The sequence below is a fragment of the Monodon monoceros genome, unplaced genomic scaffold (assembly GCF_005190385.1).
Source record: "Monodon monoceros isolate NGI ecotype Baffin Bay Population unplaced genomic scaffold, NGI_Narwhal_1 Super_Scaffold_10, whole genome shotgun sequence".
In the NCBI taxonomy this organism is placed as follows: Eukaryota; Metazoa; Chordata; class Mammalia; order Artiodactyla; family Monodontidae; genus Monodon; species Monodon monoceros.
This window is the reverse complement of record NW_021703766.1, coordinates 37,562,554-37,585,363: the sequence shown is the minus strand read 5'-3', so window position 1 is coordinate 37,585,363 and position 22,810 is coordinate 37,562,554. Positions and strand designations below refer to the sequence as shown.

The 22,810-nt window shown below is 38.6% G+C and overlaps 1 protein-coding gene across 1 annotated transcript; it reads left to right on the top strand.

Moving 5' to 3' along the window:
* Positions 1-3,435: 3,435 nt before the first annotated feature.
* LOC114888654 (cytochrome b-c1 complex subunit Rieske, mitochondrial) lies at positions 3,436-8,310 on the top strand. Its single transcript, XM_029210896.1, has 2 exons — positions 3,436-3,696; positions 7,485-8,310. Exons 1-2 carry the CDS (start codon positions 3,483-3,485, stop codon positions 8,093-8,095), a joined length of 825 nt encoding a protein of 274 aa, XP_029066729.1. The 5' UTR covers positions 3,436-3,482; the 3' UTR covers positions 8,096-8,310.
* The last annotated feature ends 14,500 nt before the right edge of the window (positions 8,311-22,810 follow it).

Below are 22,810 nucleotides of genomic sequence, written 5' to 3'. Positions count from 1 at the left end.
ACCATCAACAAAATGAAAAGGCAACCATCAGAATGGGAGAAGACATTTGCAAATCATATATCTGATAGGGGATTAATATTCAAAATATATGAAGAACTCATACAACTAAAGAGTAATAAAATAAACAACCCAATTAAAAATGGGCAGAGGTTCTGAATAGACATTTTTTTCAAAGAAGACACACAAATGGTCAACAAGTACATGAAAACATGTTTGACATCACTAATAGGGAAATGCATATCAATGCTACAATGAGATGTCACAGTTAAAATGGCTGTCATCAAAAAGATAAGGCGTAAGTGTTGGTGAAGATGTGGAGAAAAGGGAAACCTGTTCACTCTTGATGGGAATGTAAATTTGTGCAGCAACTATGGAAAACATGTATGGAGATTTGGCAATAAATAAAAAATAGAACTACCATATCATCCAGCAATCCCACTTCCGGGTATATATCGAAAAGAAATGAAAACTGTATCTTGAGTTTCTGTATAACACTGGAATGATCATGAACTGTATCATGTTCATCCAGCGTTATTCACACTAGTCAAAATATGGAAACAACCTAAGTTTCTGTCAATGGGTGAATGGATAAAGATGATGTGGTACAAATACACAATAGAATATTATTCAGCCATGAGAAAAAAGGAACTCCTACAATTTGGGACAACCTGGATAAACCTTGAAGGTGTGATGCTCAGTGAAATAATTCAGATAGAGAAAGACAAACATTGTATGATCTCACTTTATGTGGAATCTAAAAAAACAGAACTCATAGAAACAGAGTAGAGTGGTGGCTACCAGGGGCTGGGGATTTATGGAAATGGGGAGATGTTGGTCAAAGAGTACAGACTTCTAGTTATAGGATGAACCAGTTCTGGGGATCTAATGTACAGCATGATGATATAGTTAATAATAGCATATTATATACCTGAACATTGCTAAGAGAGTAGATCTTAAGTGTTCTTACCACAAAAGATATGGTAATAATTATGTGAGGTGACTTAGATATTAGCTCACTATAGTGGTGGTAGTCATGTTGCAACATATAAGTGTATCAAATCAAGTTGTACTCCTTAAACTTACACATGTTATATGTCAATCATATCTCAATAAAACTAAAAAAAATATGATGTGTCTTTGGGTAAGTCATTTGTCTTCTCTGAATCTCAGTTTCTTCATCTAGAAAATTTAAAGAGTTATTTTTATTATTATTATGGACATTTACATAGCACTTACCAGGCACGGTTTCTACTCACTTTATATATATTAATCCATCTAATCCTTAAAATAACCCTTTGGGGGGTAGATACTATTATTATTCTCATTTTATAGAAGAACGGAGGCATACACAGAGGTTATATATAAATCATCTTAGGATATAGCTTGTGAATAGCAGAACTGGGATTGAACCCTGAGAGTCTAGTGATAACAATTCCTACACTGCTCACCTTATGAAGCTCCTTCCTTTTTTCACCATTCATCCTTCACTTACTCTTACACACCTCAGAGGGATATTGTGATATTAAGTGTGTTATTTTATGTAAAGCACTCCAACTGTGCATGGCGTGTACTAGCTTCTCTGGAAGGGTCTGCTTTTATCATTCGGGTTGTTGCTGGGGTGAACCCAGTGCCCGCCCTGTGGCTAGCCGAGCCAGGGTGGCCCCTGAGGAGGCCAGTTCCAATCTTGAGAGTACAACACAGTCCCTGGGGCAAAAAGCAAGGCCAAGACCTAGGCCCTGAGGAGGGTCCAGGCAGAAGTGGCCAGTGTGCTGTGGACCTAGAGAGGAATATCATTGAGTCATCAGGAATCAAATGAAGGCTTCTCAGAGTAGGTAGATGATATGTCAGATAAAAACAATACCAGCAAACCCTCACCCAGAGCTTAGTATGTGCAAGGCCCCTTGGGTGCTTTATACATGTTAATACATTTATTCCTCACAGACGGTATCACCACCATCTCCATTTTAGGTGAGGAAACTGAGGCATAGAGGGGTTAGGAAACTTGCCTAGGTCACGGAGCCCATGCAAGCACACAGAGAAACTTCATTGGTTCATACACCCACCACCATCACAACTGTGCCAAATCTGTGCACTGCTTGTATTAATATTTACTTAATATTTAAATTAACTCACTTTTTTTTTTTTTTTTTGCGGTACGCGGGCCTCTCGCTGTTGTGGCCTCTCCAGTTGTGAAGCACAGGCTCCGGACGCGCAGGCTCAGAGGCCATGGCTCACGAGCCCAGGCGCGCGGCATGTGGGATCTTCCCAGACCGGGGCACGAACCTGCGTCCCCTGCATTGGCAGGCAGACTCTCAACCACTGCGCCACCAGGGAAGCCCAAATTAACTCACTTTTGACTAAATAAATGTAAAAAAAACTTTATCTCACTACAGTCTTTGGAAAATCAGTATGGTTAGAAAATGTATACCACGAAAATAAACTATTAAATCCTCTCTAGATTCAACTACCTAACGGCTTTGAATTTAAGACCTATTCTGTTAAAGGAGAGATTTAGTAAGTCTTGAGAAGAATTAAAGATATACTAACACCAAACTGGGACTTTCTCATTGGTGTAATCACAAGAATTTAAAGAGAAGTAAAAAGGGAATAACATTCTCACCATGTGATAGAAACTGATTTAGGGACGTGTCTCTGCATTCCCTGAAATCTCACTTAGGGAAACTGTGACAATAGGTAAGAGCACAGACTAAGAAGACAGATTTCCCCACTTCAGAGCTTACTGGGTTATCCTGTCCTGGGCACATAATTCCTCTAAACCTCTGTTTCCTCACTGGTAAAATAGTAGCTATAGGGATCTTGATTATAAATGAAAGAATGAAGGTAAAGCACAAAATCTTATACATAGTAAACGCTTAATAAACATAAGCCACCATCATCATCATCATTATTAAGCTTTGCACATAAGTCTCTGGACTTTTAAAAATGCTTTTAAGGTTTTAGTTAGATAACGATAATAATCATTATAGTAAACACAGAGTAATTACTACATATTAAGTTCTGCTCTGGGTTTTCTATGTATACCCAACCATATTTTACACATATGGTTGGGTATATATATAAACATTTGCAGACATGTTAAGAATTATTATTATCCCTATTTAAACTATTATGATAAATTATTTTTATCCCTAGGTTCCCATAAATGAGACTTTTGCCCTAACGGACGCAAAATCGATCCATGGGACATTCCTGGGGACCTCCATTGCCCCCTTTCTTGGGGCAGATCCCTGAACTGAGGCCGCTAGACACCCGGGGCTAACACAGGTGGCCGCACGGCCTCCTACCTGCCGGTCTCGCATCGCCTCTGACTCTGAGGCGCTCCAGGCTCGCCCCGCCCTGTGTGGGGGCGGGGCTCCTCTTCTGCCTGCGCGCTGACGTCACGGGTCCCGCGCCTTTCGCGCCTGCGCCGCGGGAGGTTGGTCGTCCCTGTGACCGGCTTAGCTTTTGGAGCTGCCGTCGCCATGTTTTCGGTCGCCGTTCGCTCGGGCCCGTTTGCGCCCGTCCTGTCGGCCACGTCCCGCGGCGTGGCGGGCGCGCTGCGGCCCCTGGTGCAGGCCGCGGTGCCCGCCACTTCGGAGTCGCCAGTACTGGATGTGAAGCGGTCCTTTCTGTGCCGGGAGTCGCTGAGTGGTCAGGCCGCGGCCCGGCCTTTGGTCGCTTCCGTGGGCCTCAATGGTGAGCCGGGCTGAGGGGAACGACCGGGGGTTGAGGGGTCCCTCTTTTCTTGCTCCCTCCGGCCCTGGACCCAGGGAGCAGCCGAGAAGGGCGGGGGGTCTGCCGGATGATGGAGCGGAGCCCTGTTTGTGGATGGGGTTGCCTGCCTGGATGGGTCGACCTTGGGCAGGCTTCTGTACCTCCCCGGGCCTCGGTGTCCTTACCTGTGCGGGGGTGCTGCTCCGTTGGGCGGTCTCAGGTGACCTCCATCTCTGACATTCTGGGCCTCTGTGGCTGTGTATAGGCTTCCCAACCACAGGCTAATTTTTCTACTTCGTCGGTTAAGTTCAAGAACTATGGAGCCCGACTACTTCTAGCAAAGTCTGACAAGAGATTTTGCTGCTTACAGGTCGTTTGCCTTTGGGCAAATTCCTAAACGTGTTCCCTCACCAGTGAAATGGATTAATTATTATACCAATTTCGTAGGTTATATCGTAAGGTTCAGATGGAAAAAGTATACGTTAAGCCATTAACACATTCTGGGGGCACTTTATAAATTCTCAAAAAATAGGAATTGCTTTTAATATTTGAAAAGTTGTCCCGCTCGCTACCTCCCATCCTTTAGTGTCCTTCCGTGTCACCACCGCAGATCCGAAGAAAAAGAAACGAGCCGCAAGGTCGTTTATAGTGTAGACTATACTGCAGAGTATCAGCAGTGTTTTCAGGCACTGGGCCAAAGGGTTTTCACACCGTAATGAATTTCATCCTCAAGAAGAGCAGCCGGCAGAGATTGATGATACTCCCATTTTACAGATGAGAAAACGGACTACAAGATACACGTGTACGTGATAGTGCGTGGATTTGAAAGACTGATTTAGCCATAAGCTCTCACCAGGAGTGTGTTTTACACCCTCTGTCAGCAGAGCCTAGTTTATCTTTGGTGCCTTGTTCTCTGTTTTTCTTTTTATGCTCCGTTTGGAGATCCTGAATTGGCAGCTTGTGAGCCAGGTGCCTGAGGTCTGCCCAACTTCCATAGTTTTAAAAAACAGACTATTTCTGGCATGTCTGGAAATGTTGAAAGTTGGCAGCACTGGGCTTTAGTTCCATGTCTAGTGTGCTGTGCATTGGCTGCACCCTTGGTCGGAACAAGTGCTTTTCCAGTTCATCACAGCCCTCATCAGGTCTACTTGATTCATTGTGCTACCTGCCTGGCCTCATTGACAGTTGTATTGGTGACCTTTGCCCTACACCAGGTTGCCCCCACCCTCTTTATTCTGCCTTCATTCACCCTTTTCTCTTTACTTTAAATGGTCCTCCCACTCAGTTTTCCACATTTCCAAGTCTTACCCATCCTTTCATTCTCAACTCAGGATCAGGTCAATAAAATTTTACATTTGCTGATTCCTTTACATTTTCTAGCATATAACACTTTCCACTCTGTATTGCATTTATTGGTGATTCCTCTGACCTTGAGCTTCAATGTGTAGCGAATATCTCCTTTATTTTTCTATCTTCCACAATCTCAGGTTTTGCATATAGTTGGTGCAGAGTATTTGTGAATGAATAAAGTGGCAGGTTTTTTTAGCAGGCACCAGTGGGTTTTAGAGAAGTTGCCCAAGCCAGTTCTTTGGACCTTGAGGTGAGAAACACTAAGGGAGGAGAAAATTTCAGTAACAAAGGTGAAAAGTGTCTTGGAATTTGTCAAATAGCTAAAGAGTTTCTTCTAAATATCAGGGGCTTATCTGACTTCTCCAAGAAGTGGTAAAGTAGACACATAAGGCAAACCTCTTTTCTGTAATCATGCCTTCAGCTTGAAGCTTAAATTCATATTAAAATCTCCTGTATAGATGGTTTGTGGAAAGATGGTTAGTAGAGGATGTGGGAAGGGGTGGTTGGGTCAGGAGAAGATCCCTGAGTTGGGACACATTAGAGCTCACCTTAAAACCAAACAAAACAAATCAAAAAACCCTGTTTTGTTATAATGCCTTAAGTTTTCTCCATTTCTAGATGATGTTTCTATAAGTGTCTGATTTTATTTTAGTTTAGAGCTAAATCTAGCTAGGATTTTTGCTACTAAGTCACACCTAATACAATTTATATAAATTATTTAGAGAATGATTTTTGCAATATGGCAGTTTATGTTCTTGATGGTGGAGCTCAGTATAAAGTGTAACCTACTAGATAGAATGGGAATAGACAACTGGATTTCCTTTGCCACCAAATCTCTGGATGATAGTGACAAAGCCATTCTATTTAGTGTCCCTGTGACAAAGCCATTCTATTTAGCGTCCCTGTACATTTCCTTGTGTGGAAGGGTTGTAAATAGGGCTTTTAACGTAGAAGTATGAACTTTGGTTTCTTCATCTTTTAAGTATGATACACATCTTTCCTGTGTAATCCCAGACAGTGCTAAGGGAAAGTGATTCATACTTTAGTAGGGTAATATGTGATATGTCACTTTGCCATAGTTGTGGATCTCAAGTAGTCACTACTTGTGTCCTGGTCCCCTACAGAAAATGTTGAGTTAGAAAAGTACATAGAGTGCTTTTGATAGGTTTCACCTGAGAACCATGTGAAATGTATTATTGTAACGTTTGCTCAAGGAAGTATGTTAGGATGAGACAGCCTAGTAGGTCAAGTAGAATTGCAACTTATATGAAAATGCATTTTAAAAGTGCATATTTCTTTTGGAAGCATTTTCTAAAAGTAAGGAATTTTTAGTGTCCCTTTTCTAAAAAGGAAACCTGTAGCAGATTTCCTTAAATGAGTATAGAGTTTACAAAGAGATTTACTTCCTGAAACATACTTAAAAGTGATACTGTAAGTTAATTTTTTGTTAGACAGTTAAAAATGGTATGGGACAGAAGGACATACCTGTTTTTTCAAAAAATAAACTGCTTGCATCCAGAATACTGCATAAACAGTAATTATTTGTTTATTTAATATTCATTTGATGTAAACATCTGGCCTTTTTATGGCCTGCAGTGGTAGTGTCCCAGTTGAGAGATCCTCAGCAGTAAAAAAAGAAAGATAATGCCCCTACTCTTATAGATGTTTTGCCCTTCACTGAAGAGCCGGATACATGAAAAATTTGCTCTTTTTTTTATATTAAATTGAAATAATTGCTTCTTTTGGAGATTTCATTTGATTTTGATAGCTCCGTATCCTGATAAGGATATCCTTTTCTGCCCATTGGTGGTTTTACTTGAATTTATACCCCAAAATCTAGAATAGAAATTACGTTTTCTGTAACTAAAGTTATACTTTTTACAGAATGTTTATTATAATTAGTGTTTTATGAATTTTTAGCAGTTCTTTCAGAGAGCAGGTAGATAGGAAAATAAAGTTAGACATTTGGTTTAATAAGATGATCACACATCAATTTAATGAGTGGACTAGATGAGTTTTAGGGTCTTCTAATCCAGAAAATATGGGTGATACTTATGTCTTAGATTGAATTTTGGGGGACTTAAAATATTGCTGTTTACAGTGCTATTTAACTTTTTTAACTTGATACACTGAATTGTTATGAATTCTGAATCGCAGTGTTCAGTCAGGAGGAACACAATTATACCTATTATCTAATGATTTCATACCAATATGATAGGTAGTGGTTGGCTTCATTTTGTTTTCAGTATTTTATATGCTGGCATTGCCAACTTGACCATTTCTGAGACCAGTGAGTGCCATATTTCACATTTTTATAATTTGATTTTTGCTCGTGAATCCATAAAGGTCCATTTCCTGATGTATACCCCTTTCAGAGTCCTTATCTAATTGTGTTTTTTAACCTTCTGTTTATCTTGCAGTCCCTGCTTCTGTTCGTTATTCCCATACGGACATCAAAGTGCCTGACTTCTCTGACTATCGTCGTGCTGAAGTGTTAGATAGTACAAAGTCTTCAAAAGAGAGCAGTGAGGCTAGAAGAGGTTTCTCCTATTTGATAACTGCAACAACTACTGTGGGTGTTGCGTATGCTGCCAAGAATGTCATCTCTCAGTTTGTTTCCAGCATGAGTGCTTCTGCTGATGTGTTGGCCATGTCGAAAATCGAAATCAAGTTATCTGCTATTCCAGAGGGCAAGAACATGGCTTTCAAATGGAGAGGCAAACCCCTGTTTGTGCGCCATAGAACCAAGAAGGAAATTGACCAGGAATCTGCAGTTGAAGTGTCCCAGTTGAGGGACCCACAGCATGATTTAGAACGAGTAAAGAAACCTGAATGGGTTATCTTGATAGGTGTTTGCACTCATCTTGGTTGTGTACCCATTGCAAATGCAGGAGATTTTGGTGGTTATTACTGCCCTTGCCATGGGTCACACTATGATGCATCTGGCAGGATCAGGAAGGGGCCTGCACCTCTCAACCTAGAAGTTCCCTCATATGAGTTCATCAGTGATGATATAGTAGTTGTTGGCTAGAGACCAGGACTCAAGTCATAGGCTTCTTTCAGTCTTCGTGTCACCTCAGAAGAGTTATTTGAAAACAAGCCTTCTGTACTTCGAATTAGTTGGTTTGAAATAGTTAAGAATTGCTAATGATGTGTTTGCAAACATGTGAAGTAAATTGAATTTAATGTTGAATACTTTCAAGCATTCACCTAATAAAGCCACTGTTAAACATTGTTATGCTCAAAGACTTCAAAGGTGCAGTGTCTTTGATAGTTGATTCTAATTAAAAATTACAGACTGGTGTACAAGATATTTGTGAAATCTATAATTGACTTTCTTGTTTATTTACCTTCTTTGTGTCAGGGACAGAGATTCTAGAGAGCTCGTGGTTAGGATGAGGTAGAATTAGCTGGTTGTCTCCAAGACCTGGGAGATGTTTTTTGGCATTGGCAGAAACAATAGTATCCAAGTTTCCTTTATTTTGCACACCTGGCTATGTGTGTGGGCTACCCCTCCACTCCCCCCTGTATGACGGGCCAAGAAATTTTATTCTTCATTTATGGGAGTAACTTAGTAATTAGAATTCTTCAGTTTTAAGAGGCAGTGGCATGGGATATTATCTGAGGGAAGCTTTCCAAAAGGGGAGTGCTCCTCTGTTATTTCCTTCATCTGGTGTGGGTATTCATGTCTCCCAAAGCTCCTGCATCCATCCTATCAAGAGGAAGAAAGGGGGTAGTGCATCTAAAATTTAATACTATCTTTGTGTGAAAATGATCCTGCTGGTTTTGTTTCTTTGATGATTACATTTTGAGGTGTTTCTTCCAGTTGGATTTGCAGTCACCACTTTTCACTGTGAAGTGAGGGTGGGCGTAGGGAGACATACCAGAATTAACACCCTCTTCTTTTGCCTCGTGCCTCCAGTTACACAGGTGAAACAAGACCAAGGTCTGATATTCTCCCTGGAAACTGGGAGTGGGCTTTACCCTTTGCTGAGAATCACAGCCATCTTGATATATTTGTCTTGTCTTTTCCATTTGGAGGTGCGTTAGTAAAGTACTTCCCTGGGTCCACCTTGTGATCACATGTGCATTTGTAAAATAGCAAATGAGATTCAGTGATTAGGTCTTCCAAAGGGAACTGGCCTTCCAGGGTTCTAGTCCTTAAAATCAGTAGCTAAGTGTATCAAAAAAGAAAAATGTCAGAGTTTCCAGGCTTATGAGCAGATACTAATCTTTGGTTCATTTTCACCATTCTAGAAAGAAAATTAGCAGGTATGATAAATGGGGCACTTAATATTTTGTTCTAGGTCTCCATATAATGACATTTAGGTTCAAGTATTTAGGTATAAATATAAGACAAAAAAATGCCAAACATTGGTAACTTACTACCTTTTGACATGTTCTCTTTTAAATGGAGGGCTTTCTGATCTTTTGTGCATATGTAGATTACCATGGAAATGTTTGTATTGTTTAGAGAAATTGTATCATTATGTCTGAGCAATATATTTTGTAGTATTTGGTGTTAATATTTGGATCATCTCACGTGAAGTTTTTTTCCCCCTTATTTTATCATGAGGCCAAGAGAAGTCGGTATATATTTGTTGGATATTTTGCTTGTTTATCATTGTGGTGAAGGTTCTGTTTTTCTAATATTCATGGAAAATCATCCTACACTTTTTTCTCTACTCATGCTACTTTTTAATGATGCCAGTTGCCCACAACGTATTGTTTAATACTACACCAATACATCTAGTAAAAGCTGCCGAATTTTGAGGCTGTTTTCTTTTTTTTTTTGTGGTACGCGGCCCTCTCACTGTTGTGGCCTCTCCCGTTGCGGAGCACAGGCTCTGGACGCACAGGCCCAGCGGCCATGGCTCACGGGCTTAGCCGCTCCGCGGCATGTGGGATCTTTCCGGACCGGGGCACGAACCCATGTCCCCTGCATCGGCAGGCGGACTCTGCGCCACCAGGGAAGCCCTGTTTTCTTTTTTAAAATGGCACCAGGAGCTATTAACTTCTTCAGGATATACTAATATAGGAACTTTGCAGGCATATATTTTACATTCATAAAATTATTACTTGGAGGAACTTAGTGGGATGATAAAGTTTCAACTTTTAATTTGAAGGTGAATTAAACCTGGAGTAGAGACCTTGAGGCATTGCATCAGTCCTTAGAACCAGCAAATCTGTGTGACTGTTCCTTTGTCATCCTATGTCAACAAGTAATTTTTTTTGTACATAATTGAAGCTGCTGAGCTTCCAGTATATCCAGGAGTTAGTTGCTAGTTGTTAGTTTCGTGAGTTGGGGGCATTGTGTAGTGGAAGAAGTACTAGACAATAATTTAGGATTTTCTGGCTTTGCCATTTCCTGAACATGGAAACATGGACCTGTCACTTAATCTCCTTACGACAGTTGTTCTCTTAGAGTCCTTCCAACTAAGATTTTATGAACCCCTTAATCCTACTCCCGTAATAATGGGAATTGGTTTTCTTAGATAAGCATTTGTTGTGTTTGCAGTATTTGGTTTTATGATAAAGAGATCCAAACTCAGAGATAGCATTATTGTAATCAACAGAGCCATCGTTTCATAACAATAGTGCTCAACCAGGGGCAGCACTGCTGCTCTATGGGGCATTTGTGGCCATCATTTGATTGTCACAATGATTGAAGGGTGCTTTTGGTATTGGGGGTGTTTGTGGAGTGGGGTGACAGGAATGCAGTATGTTCAGTTGAGGGAGCACAGGTCCACACACTGAAAATAAAATTGTGCTGCCAAAAATGTCAACAGCACCACTTTTCTGTAGAGAAATAACATTTCCTCCCACCCTGAAATGATACCTCAGTAGTTAATATTTTCATATTTGAAATGCCAAAAGACTACTACATGGCTGTGGAGGACAAAAATAGGAAGTTTGCTGATCACACGGTGCATCATAGGTGTTCTGCGCTGGAATTGCTGTATTTGGTGGACTGCTTATGTCTTTCATGGTATTTTGACTGATGATAAACTGTTAAATCCCAGTATCCCATTTAGTTTTTAAAAGAAGGCTTTGTTGCACAAGTGCCTGGACAGGTAAAATTACTTGATACTACTTTGCTAAATGGGTAGATAGAGCAGCCCTATGATAGCTTTTTGATTATTTTGCTGAAATAAAATCCTAGATATTAGGGAGAAATGACTTAAGAAAAATGAAGGAAACCTGACCAGTTGGCACCCTGACATGAGATCATTAACATAACAGTTCTTTATACTGGGAATTGGGACAATCTTGAGATCCATGCCTTATGCTCTTAAAAGAGTGATCATAGGAAAGAGTATTTTTTTTAAATGTTTGTTAGAGATAACACCAAATTTACCATGGTCTTTCTGAGCATACCTTTGGAAAATACAGCTGTCTTTGACTCAGTCTGAGTCCTTATTTGATATCTGTGGCTTGGGATAAAAATGTGCAATTAGTACTCTAATTGTTCTAAACGATGGGAACATACTGTTATCTGAATGTCAGAAATCATTCTTCATTCTCACAGTGCTGAAACTGTCATTTTCTGTATTTTCATGTCATTTGAATATCATTGCATTTTGTATATTAACCCAAAATAAATGTCCATGTTTTTCAGGATGATATCCTCGGCCCACTGTTCTAACACACTCTCATCAGTATTTGCTAATGACTCCCCTAGCTCACTTCTCTGAACTTCATACTCATGTTCAACTGATCAGTTGGCACCTGTGCATGGATGTTGCATTAACACCTAAAACTCAAAATGTCCAAAAGGAAAGGAAATCCTGTCTTTCTCCAAAGCCATCTTCATAGCAGTTGGCAAGCTTAAAACCTCTAGCCTCTCTTGTCTCCTTTTCCATTACAATTAACACCCAAACCCTGCTAATTGTGTCTCTTAATAAAACAGATCCATTACTGTCTCTGCAATCTGTAGCATTCTAAAAATAACGGCAAACTTTTAGAGCACTGACTCCTAGTCACTAGGCTGAGTGTATGTATATGATCTCATTTAAAACTCAAAAAATTCTATCAGGTAGGTAATGTTGCTGTTCCTAGATTGTAGAGAAACAGGCACATAGAAGTCCCTTGTCTACAATCAGAGAGCTGGTATGTTTTATTTTAACCCAGGGAGTCTTGAGTCCAGAGCCTGTATTTCTGATGACCTTCATATATATATATATATATATATATATATATATATATATATATATATTTAATTGAAAAAGTCTTAAATTTAAGCACTATACCAGTTCCTTGTCAGTTCTTGCCTGGTCTACTGCAGCAAGATTCCAAACAGGTCTTTCCTATTTCCTCCAATCCTGTCCCCTAAAAAACCATCCTGCGTATAGTTATGGGAAGAGTATGGGCATGGTTCCTGGGTTCAAATCTTGGCTCTGCTGTTTCCTAGGTGTGTGATCTGACATAAATCACTTAATCTTTTTGTGCTTCCCTTCCTCATCTGAAAAATAATACCCCCTCAGTGTTTCTTTATGGATGAATGCATTAATGTAGGTCAAGAGATGACTTCAAAACTCCTTAACGTGGAACCTCTATTAAGGTCCTACTTGCGTGCATACCATCAGTAAACCCTTTGCTCCTGTAACACAACTTGCTTGTTGTCACCTATATTCTTTTAATCTCTTCCCACATATTTTCAACACTTTTAAATGCAGTTGACATCATTTCATTACTTTATACCATTTCATCTCTCTTATTCACTTTCCATCCTGGGATTTAGGAAGGGAACATTTTGCTTAGAGAGGAAGAATACTATCAAATGGTGAATTGATGAATTCTTTGAGGTAGGAAGGATTGCAGACTATTTTCTCTTTTTTAATAGCACTACTTATTGGGGTTAAAAATGTCCTAAACATAGTCCTGCCAGGAGTGCGAGGTTAAGATGGTTTCTACTTTAGCTACTTAAAGGAGACCTAAATAAAACACAAAAGAAAGACTATTCAAGTGTTTGCTTATGTGAATGCTTATAAAAAGATTATTATAGAGATATGGGAACATATGTATATGTATAACTGATTCACTTTGTTATAAAGCAGAAACTAACACACCATTGTAAAGCAATTATACCCCAATAAAGATGTTAAAAAAAAAAGATTATTATAGATTGGAAATCTCCAATTCGAGCACAAAATTAAAATTATATTGTGAACGGCTTCAGCAATATCTTTGTAACAATTTCTCCATAACAACACAAGACTGGTCTGTCAGTGAACTGAAAATCCCAAATTTAATAAACTACACTTGATATTTTTTGTAGCTGTTATCCTAAACTTGAGCCAATTTGACTGCAAAAGCTTACAGTCATCTGGCTTTTGAAATTCTTAATCTGAATAGAATATTTGCAAAGGTAAGAAATGAAAGTGTATAAATAATAGGTTTTTCATACAGTTTTAAAAGGGCAAACATCATTTTGACACCTTAATTGAAGGGGGGGAAAAAAAGCTACTGCATTTCACGTAATTGTCCAGTCTAGGGTGAATGGCTGAAATCTACCGTTTTCTTTATGTGTGGTAAAATTCCAACTCAGCCTCTCCCTGGATCTGAGGGAATGCATGCTTTCTCAACTCTCCCCAAAGACGCAGTCTCTCCTCTGGCCCAGTTGGTCCTTTGGAAGGACAGAGCATTCTGAGGGCCCCAGCTGATCTCAGGATATGAAAATCAGGTTATGGACCATTTTCCCCTTAGCCAAGGATTATATATTAGATCCTTTTAAATATAAATCTCAAATGAGATAAAGGGCGTGAAAGGCATATAAACTCTAAAGCATGTACAAAAGCTTGAAGCATTATTCAGTGAGGTATACCAGTGAGGCCATAGATGACTTTAGAATATGATTAGGTATGTAGAAAGGCAATTTAGGTGGAGGTATGTCCCTATTCAAGACTGTATTTTATTAATTGAAGATTGGTATTAATCCTGCATTCTTCCCTAGAAGTTCAGATTTGCAAGTGTACATGTTTGGCGTTTTTTAAACTATTTACCTATCTATCTATCTATTTATGGCTGCGTTGGGTCTTCGTCGCTGCGCACGGGCTTTCTCTAGTTGCGGCAAGCCGGGACTACCCTTACGTTGCGGTGTGCGGGCTTCTCATTGCGGTGGCGGCTTCTCTTGTTGCAGAGCCTGGGCTCTAGAGTGCAGGCTCTGTAGTTGTGGTGCCCGGGCTTAGTTGCTCTGCGGCATGTGGGATCTTAGACCAGGGATCGAACCTGTGTCCCTTGCATTGGCAGGCGGATTCTTAATCACTGCGCCACCAGGGAAGTCCCGTCCGTGTACATGGTTTTGATGCTAATAGAGAGCAAAGCTAAACTCATTCACAGTAATGGTTCACATTGTAGGGTGCCCCACACACACACCCATTTAACATCGAAGGATTATTACTAATTGAATCCAAAAGCTGGTTATTTGAAAATACCAAGAAAATAGATAAAGAAAAAATGAGACAGAGTAAAAATACATAAGATGAGGAAAAGAGCTGGCCATCATCCCTCGATGGAAGAGGTTAATAATAAAATAATGCAACTCTGTTGCAACAAACCCTTGATGGAAGAGGATAATAAAATAATGCAACTCTGCTGCAACAAAGTTATAAAGCTCTGGGGATGCACATGATTTACTAACAAAATGTAAAATACCAAAATTTACTCAAGAAGCGGATACCTTGAATACACCAATTAGCATAGATAAAGCTAAATATAAAGAGTTATCATGACTGGTTGTCTTCATCTGAGTTCTATATGCCACTTTAAAGAAAAGGTAATTCTAATGCTGTTTAAAGTAGACTAGGTCAGAGCTTCTCCAGTCTTACTGTGCACATTCATCTGGGGATCTTGTTCATGATGCACATTCTGATTCTGTAGGTCTGGGTTAGGGCCTCAGATTCTGCATTTCTAACAAGTCCCAGGAAATGAGCTTGACATCCAGGTGATGTCCATGCCACTAGTCCATGAAGCATACTTGGGGTTAGCAAAATTCTGCATCATGGGGGTGTGGGGTGAGGTGGGAGATGGAAGCCCTACAATTCATTTTATGAATTTATCATAAATTTAGTATTGAAACCTGATATGAAATATACAAAAATAAAATAATACATCAGTCTCATTTACTGAGTAAATGGAAGTTTCTAAATAAAATACCAGTAACAGAAATCTGGGGTCTCTGCTCCTCCCCTTTGACAGATAGCCACATCATCCCTGAGACATGATGGTAAAGCGTGGATTGAATGGATTTGGCTGTATTGGGCATCTGGTCATTAGGGTTACTTTTAACTCTGTCAAAGTGGATATTGTTATTAATGACCCCTTCACTGACATCAAATACGTGGTCCACATGTTCCAGTATAATTTCACCCATGGCAACTTTAGTAGTACAGTCAAGGCTGAGAATGGGAAGCTTGTCATAAATGGAAAGGCCATCTCCAAGGCTGTAGGCAAGTTATCCCTGAGCTGAATGGTAAGCTCACTAGTATGGCTTTCCATATCTCCACCCACCTAGTGTGTTGGTTGTGGATCTGACCTGCCATCTAGAAAAAGCTGTTAAACATCATGACATCAAGAAGGTGGTGAAGCGGACATCAGAAGGCCCCCTAAAGGGTATCCTGGGCTGCACTGACAACCAGCTTGTCTCCTGCAACTTTTGCAGTGAAACCTACTTTTCCACCTTTGACGCTGGGGCTGGAAAATGCCCTCAGTTACCACTTTGTCAAGCTTATTTCCTGGTATGACAGTGTATTTGACTACAGCAACAGGGTGGTGGCCCTTAATGGTCCACATGGCCTCTAAGTAGTAAGAGCCCTGAACCACCAGACACAGTGAGAGGCCCTCAGTTGTGGAGTCCTTGCCCCAGCTCAATTCCTCAACACACTGAGAATTTCCTGTGCTCAACACAGTTTCCAATCCAGACCCTCTGAAGAAGAGGAGGGGCTTAGGGAGCACTACCTTGTCATGTACTATCAGTAAAATACACAGTACCCAGCATCGCCCTCCTCCCCCCAAAATCAAACAATGTAGCAAAAGAACAGTAAACTTTGACTACATGTCAAAGGAATGTGATGTGATTTGGTATCAACACTCTTGATTAAAGCAACAAAGAAGAAAAAACATATAAAGTTATCAATAGATGTGGAAAAGGCATTTCTAACACCAATCTAAATAAATAGGGAAGGAGAATCTTGAAATATGAGAAAGGCTATTTAGCAAAACTAATAGCAAACATTCTAAATTGTGAAACACCAGGATGACTCCAAAGATTAGGACTAGCTAGTGATACCCACTATCACTAGCATTATTTAACACTATTTTGGAGGTTCTAGAAAATGTAATAGGACAAGAAAATGAAATAATCAGTACAAATCCTTGAAAATAAGAGATAACGCTACATTTTTTTTGTTGATAATGTAACATTTCCAGAAAACCTAGAGGCCCTAATCAAAACACAAGAGTTAAGAATTTGGTAAGGTGTTGAGATGTGAGACAAGTATTCTAAATCAAAGCTTTTCACTACATAAGAAGTAAGTTCCTAAAAATGAAAATGGGGAAAAGCATTACCTTTATAATACGTAAGATACTCTTGGGTAAAGACTTTTTAAGTCACTATTCTCAGGACCTAGAACAGTGCTTGCTGTATAGTAGACGCTAAATAAATATTTGTTAAATGTGTTTGTGACCAAAAAACCATAAAACATGTATGCATTTCATTAGAAATGTATAGGATTATAGAGAAAAGTTTAAATCAAGATCTAAATAAATGGAAAGACAGAAGCTCTTGAATGAGATAACTTAATTTCATTAAAAAGTGAATTCTCTCCAGATTAACATATACATTTAATGAACTTCCAATTAAGATTGCTACAGCATTTTTTCTTTTTTTTTTGTTTGTTTACTTTGTTTTATTTAGGGTAAAATGGTCATAAAATTTATATAGAAGAAGAAATATCCAGGAATGGTTAAGAAAAATATAAAAAAGAAGAATGAAAATTTGCTTCAGATACAAGAACCTACTATAAAATAATTGTAGTTAAATTAATATGATATCGACATGGGAACAGACAGGTCAGTGGAACAAAATAGACTATCAAGAACTAGATCTCAGGGTATATGAGAATTTAATACAAGAAAAACAGGATTCAGTTCAGAGGAGAAAGAATGGTTTGTTTAATAAGTGGTGCTTGCAAAACCTACCATCCACCTCAAAGAAAACAGTTGGAGCATACCTCTTATTATGCAGAATTATTTAATTCTAGGGAGATTAAAATGCATGTAAGACAAAAAAAATTAAGAAAATCTCAGAAAATGTATATGTAATTTGAGGATGGAAAGACCTTCTTAATCATGACAGAACACTTAAAACCTATAGCAGAGGGCTTCCCTGGTGGCACAGTGGTTGGTTGAGAGTACGCCTGCCGATGCAGGGGACACGGGTTCGTGCCCCGGTCTGGGAGGATCCCACATGCCACGGAGTGGCTGGACCCGTGAGCCATGGCCGCTGGGCCTCTGCGTCCAGAGCCTGTGCTCCGCAGCGGGAGAGGCCACAGCAGTGAGAGGCCCGCATACCACACACACACACAAAAAAACCTATAGCAGAAAAGATAGACCTGTTTATGTAAAAAAATAAAATTTTGAATAACAAAAGATATTAGCCAAATCAAATGACAAATAATAGATTTGTAAAAAAATTCTAATGAAAGTGAAAGGATTAGTTAATATCCATAATATAGAGATTTTATAAATTGACAAGAAAGGGACAAAACTCCAGAAAAACAATAAGAAAAAGGAATGTATAAGCAAATAGAGGAAAAGTAAATATGAGTGACTAGTAAATAGATGAGAAGGTATAAAGTCTCCTAGTTGTCAGATTAAGCATATTGGTAATGAGATATCATTTTACATCCATCAGATGGGCAAAGCTTTCAAGAAAACTAGTATCTTTTGTTGTTGAGTAAGTGTGAGAAAAGGGTAAACTCATACATTCCTGGCAGAAATAGATAATTTTAATATATTTCTCCAGACTGCTTTCCAAAAACAAAAATAGTCATACCTACTGGTGCAGCAGTTCCTCTTTTGAGACACTCCCCATAGAAATAAACACACAAATATGGGAAAATGAAGGTATAAGAATATTTGTTTTGGTGAATTTATAGTGGGCCGAAACTAAAAACAAAGTGACAATGACAAAAACAATAAAAGAATGTATAAAAGTTTCTGCATGTAATTTTATGAGTGTGGGAAAAGTGTGGGAGAATATCAGGTATTGTTAACATGGATTATCTGGGATTGAGGTTGTTGACTGAAAAAAATGCATAACATGAGAGCTGTGAGTTTCAGTTTTTTGGGGGGATTTACTGAGAGCTCTGAGGAACTGCTCCAAAGAGGTAGTGGGGGAGGTCAGTATATATATGATTTTGGCCAAGAGGTACATGCAATCAAGCACACATTTCGGTAGAGTGTTACTGCTAGTCACAAGGAAGAGATATCACTATTAATGATTTTAATGCTTTTCTAAGTATAGTAAGGGAAATGCAAGAATTCAAGTTCATAAAAAATTTCTCCTGAAAATATCTAACTATCTGAGGGCCTGTTCTACCAGTTTTCCCAGAGCACAGAGTGCCTTATCCCAACCTTTGCCCTGATTTCCTTTCAGGGTGTATTGTAGGTTAGCAGCTGCAGTGACTATTGACTTGTTTCTTATAGAATCTGGTGGTGAGCAACATTCCTTAGTTGGCAAGGTATGGATGTGGGGAGGGAAGAGGGGTTAGCAGAGGGTGTGTAGAAACAAGCTAACGAGGAAAAAGCAAGAAAATGCCACTAATTACCTGCTGCATGTCCCTGCCCAGCATAAATAGCCCATTTTGTAAAATTATATATATACATATATGTATATACATACATATACATGAATATATGTGTATATGCATAAATCTGTCTATATGCAGAAAGAGATTGGGAAAATTTGAGTCATAGCCATATCTATAGACACATAGGGATGTCTATGACGTTTTGCTAAGTGAAAAGAACATTGCAAAGTAAACTGTATAACACGGTTTTCTTGGTAAAAGAACAAACAAAAAAACACCCTCTATATGTATATTGTTGCTTTGACATGTTTGCATGAGCAGAGAGGAGGGTGTGGAAGTGCCTGCTGGCTGGTAGGGTGGGTCACAGCTCAGGGCTTGGGAGAGGGAGATGGTTAGGTTCTTTCTTTACACAGTTTTTACTATTATTTTACAGTAGGCCTGTTTTACTTTGTAATTTGAAAAACTTGAAATTACATTGCTTGACTATCTGGCTAGACATTTTTCTTGACTTATTATCTCACTTTGAAGATCAGTTTTGTCTCCCCTATTAATTAATATTAAACATTGACTATATTAGCCATTAGATATTTATAAAAGTCTTATAAAGATACGGCTCTGGGTAGAGTAATTTTTGCATTTAGTCATTGTTTTCTAGAAAGATTAAAAACAATACGTTTACCACTTATTTATTTGTATCACTCATGAATCCTAAATCACAGGTTTTCATTCATTCAAATATGAAGTGAAGAAGGAAGGAGAGTAATTGCAGAAAATTCATTTGCATCCTGTCACATAATTATGGAGTATTATCTAGACCAGTGCTGTCATTTGGAACTCTCTGCAATGAAGGAAATGTTCTAAAATCTGTGCTAATGTTGTAGCCACTAGCCACATGCGGTTATTGAGCACTGGAAATGTGACTAGTATATCTAGAATTGAATTTTAAATTTTATTTAATTTTAGTTTTAATTAAAATGTGATATGTGTGATCTTAAAAAAAGTCAATTTCATAGAGAAACAGAGTAGAATGGGCTGGGGGACAGGGAAATGGGATAATGTAGGTCGAAGGATACAAATTTTCAGTTAGAAGGGTAAGTTCTGAGGACCTAATGTACAGCATGGTGTCTACAGTTAATAATAAGATATTGTATATTTTGAAAGTTCCTGAGAGTAGATCTTAAGTATTCTCACTGCCCCCCCAAACAAAGTTAACTATGTGAGGTGATGGACGTGTTAATTATCTTTACCTTGATAATCATTTGACAGTGTATAAGTATATCAAATCATCATGTTGTATACTTTAAATATATACAGTTATATTTGTCAATTATTCCTCAAAGTTAAAAAAATTATTAGGGAAGAATTAAATTCAATGGGCTTTATGGGAAGAACGGACATTCCCCAATATGTAGGGAAAGTGGTCCAAGGGAAGGAGTCAATTTTTCTATTGTGAGGGAAACCACTAGGAGGTTTTCCTATAATTTTCATGAAAGGATTTGCCTAGGGAAGTGGTTCTCAAAATTGTTTGCTCATTAGAATCATCTGAGAACTTTAAAAACCACTGACGCCTGGTCCACTCCCAGAGATGGTAACTTCATTGGCTTCGGGGATTCCTGTTGAGCAAATTCCTTCACATAGATCTTGGTAATGATATTTTTAATCTGAACCAAAAGCAAAAGCAACAAAAGCAAAAATAAAATAACTGGGATTACATCACACTAAAAAACTTCTGCACAGCAAAGGAAACCACCAAAAAAAATGAAAAGGCAACCTATTGAATAGGAGAAAATATTTGCAAATCATATATCTGATAAGGGGCTAATATCCAAAATGTATAAAGAACTCATACAACTCAAAAGATCTGAATAAACATCTTTCCAAAAGAGACATACAGATGGCCAACAGGTCTATGAAAAGATGTTCAAAATCATTAATCATCAGGGAAATGCAAATCAAAACCACAAAGAGATATCATTTCACACTTATTAGAATGGTTATTATCAAAAAGACAGGATCTCTAAAATAAAGAAGCCTCAGTGGGGGAAGACAACGGGCCTGGCTCTTTATCTAGTCGTGTATTTATTTGAGATTGCCTGCTTTGTAGTGGATGCCTCTTTGAAATGGATACCTTGGCAATCAAAGCTTAAGTCAAGCACTTGTATTCTGGAAAAACAAACAAACTAACTAAGAAACTAGAAAACCCCCACAACTGTCAGGGCTTACATTACATATACATGTGCTAAAAACAAAAAAATAAAAACAACAAAAAAACCGCTTTTGGACTCATTAAAAAAATGGTATGGAAATAACTTAGGCATTGGGATTATTTAAGCCCCCAACAAAATGGATTAAATGCTCCAACCAAAAGACATAGACTGGCTGAATGGATGCAAAAACAAGACCCATATATATGCTGTCTTCAAGAGACACGCTTCAGACCTAGGGACACATACAGACTGCAAATAGGGGGATGGAAAAAGATATTCCATGCAAATGGAAATCAAAAGAAAGCTGGAGGATCAATTCTCATATCGGACAAAAGAGATTTTAAAATAAAGACTATTACAAGAGACAAAGAAGGACACTACATAATGATCAAGGGATTAACCCAAGAAGAAGATATAACAATTGTAAATATTTATGCACCCAACATAGGAGCACCACAGTACATAAGGCAAATGCTAACAGCCATAAAAGGGGATATCGACATAGCACAATCATATTAGGGGACTTTAACACCCTACTTTCACCAATGGGCATATCATCCAAAATGAAAATAAATAAGGAAACACAAGCTTTCAATGATACAGTAAACAAGATGGACTTAATTGATATTTATAGGACATTCCATCCAAAAACAACAGAATACACTTTCTTCTCAAGTGCTCATGGAACATTCTCCAGGTTAGATCATATCTTGGGTCACAAATCAAGCCTTGGTAAATTTAAGAAAATTGAAATCATATCAAGTACCTTTTCTGACCACAACACTACAAGACTAGATATGAATTACAAGAAAAAATCTGTAAAAAATACAAACACATAGAGGCTAAGCAATACACTACTAAATAACCCAGAGATCACTGAAGAAATCAAAGAGGAAGTCAAAAAATACCTAGAAACAAATGACAATAAAAACGCGATGACAGAAAACCTATGGAATGTAGCAAAAGCAGTTCTAAGAGGGAGTTGATAGCAATACAATCCTACCTCAAGAAATAATAAACATCTCAAATAAACAACCTAACCTTACACCTAAAGCAATTAGAGAAAGAAGAACAAAAAAACCCCCAAAGTTAGCACAGGGGAAGAGATCATAAAGATCAGATCAGAAATAAATGAAAAAGAAATGAAGAAAACAATAGCAAAGATCAGTAAAACTAAAAGCCAGTTCTTTGAGAAGATAAACAAATTGATAAACCATTAGCCAGACTCATCAAGGAAAAAGGGGGGAAGACTCATATCAATAGAATTAGAAATGAAAAAGGAGAAGTAACAACTGACACTGCAGAAATACAAAGGATCATGAGAGATTACTCCAAGCAACTCTTTGCCAATAAAGTGGACACCTGGAAGAAATGAGCAAATTCTTAGAAAAGCACAACCTTCTGAGACTGAACCAGAAAAAAATAGAAAATATAAACAGACCAATCACAAGCACTGAAATTAAAACTCTGATCAAAAATCTTCCAGCAAATAAAAGCCCAGGACAAGATGCCTTCACAGGCAAATTCTATCAAACATTTAGAGAAGAGATAACAGCAATCCTTCTCAAACTCTTCCAAAATATAGGAGAGGGAGGAGCACTCCCAAACTCATTCTATGAGGCCACCATCACCCTGATACCAAAACCAGACAAAGATGTCACAAAGAAAGAAAACTACAGGCCAATATCACTGAGGAATATACATGCAAAAATCCTCAACAAAATACTA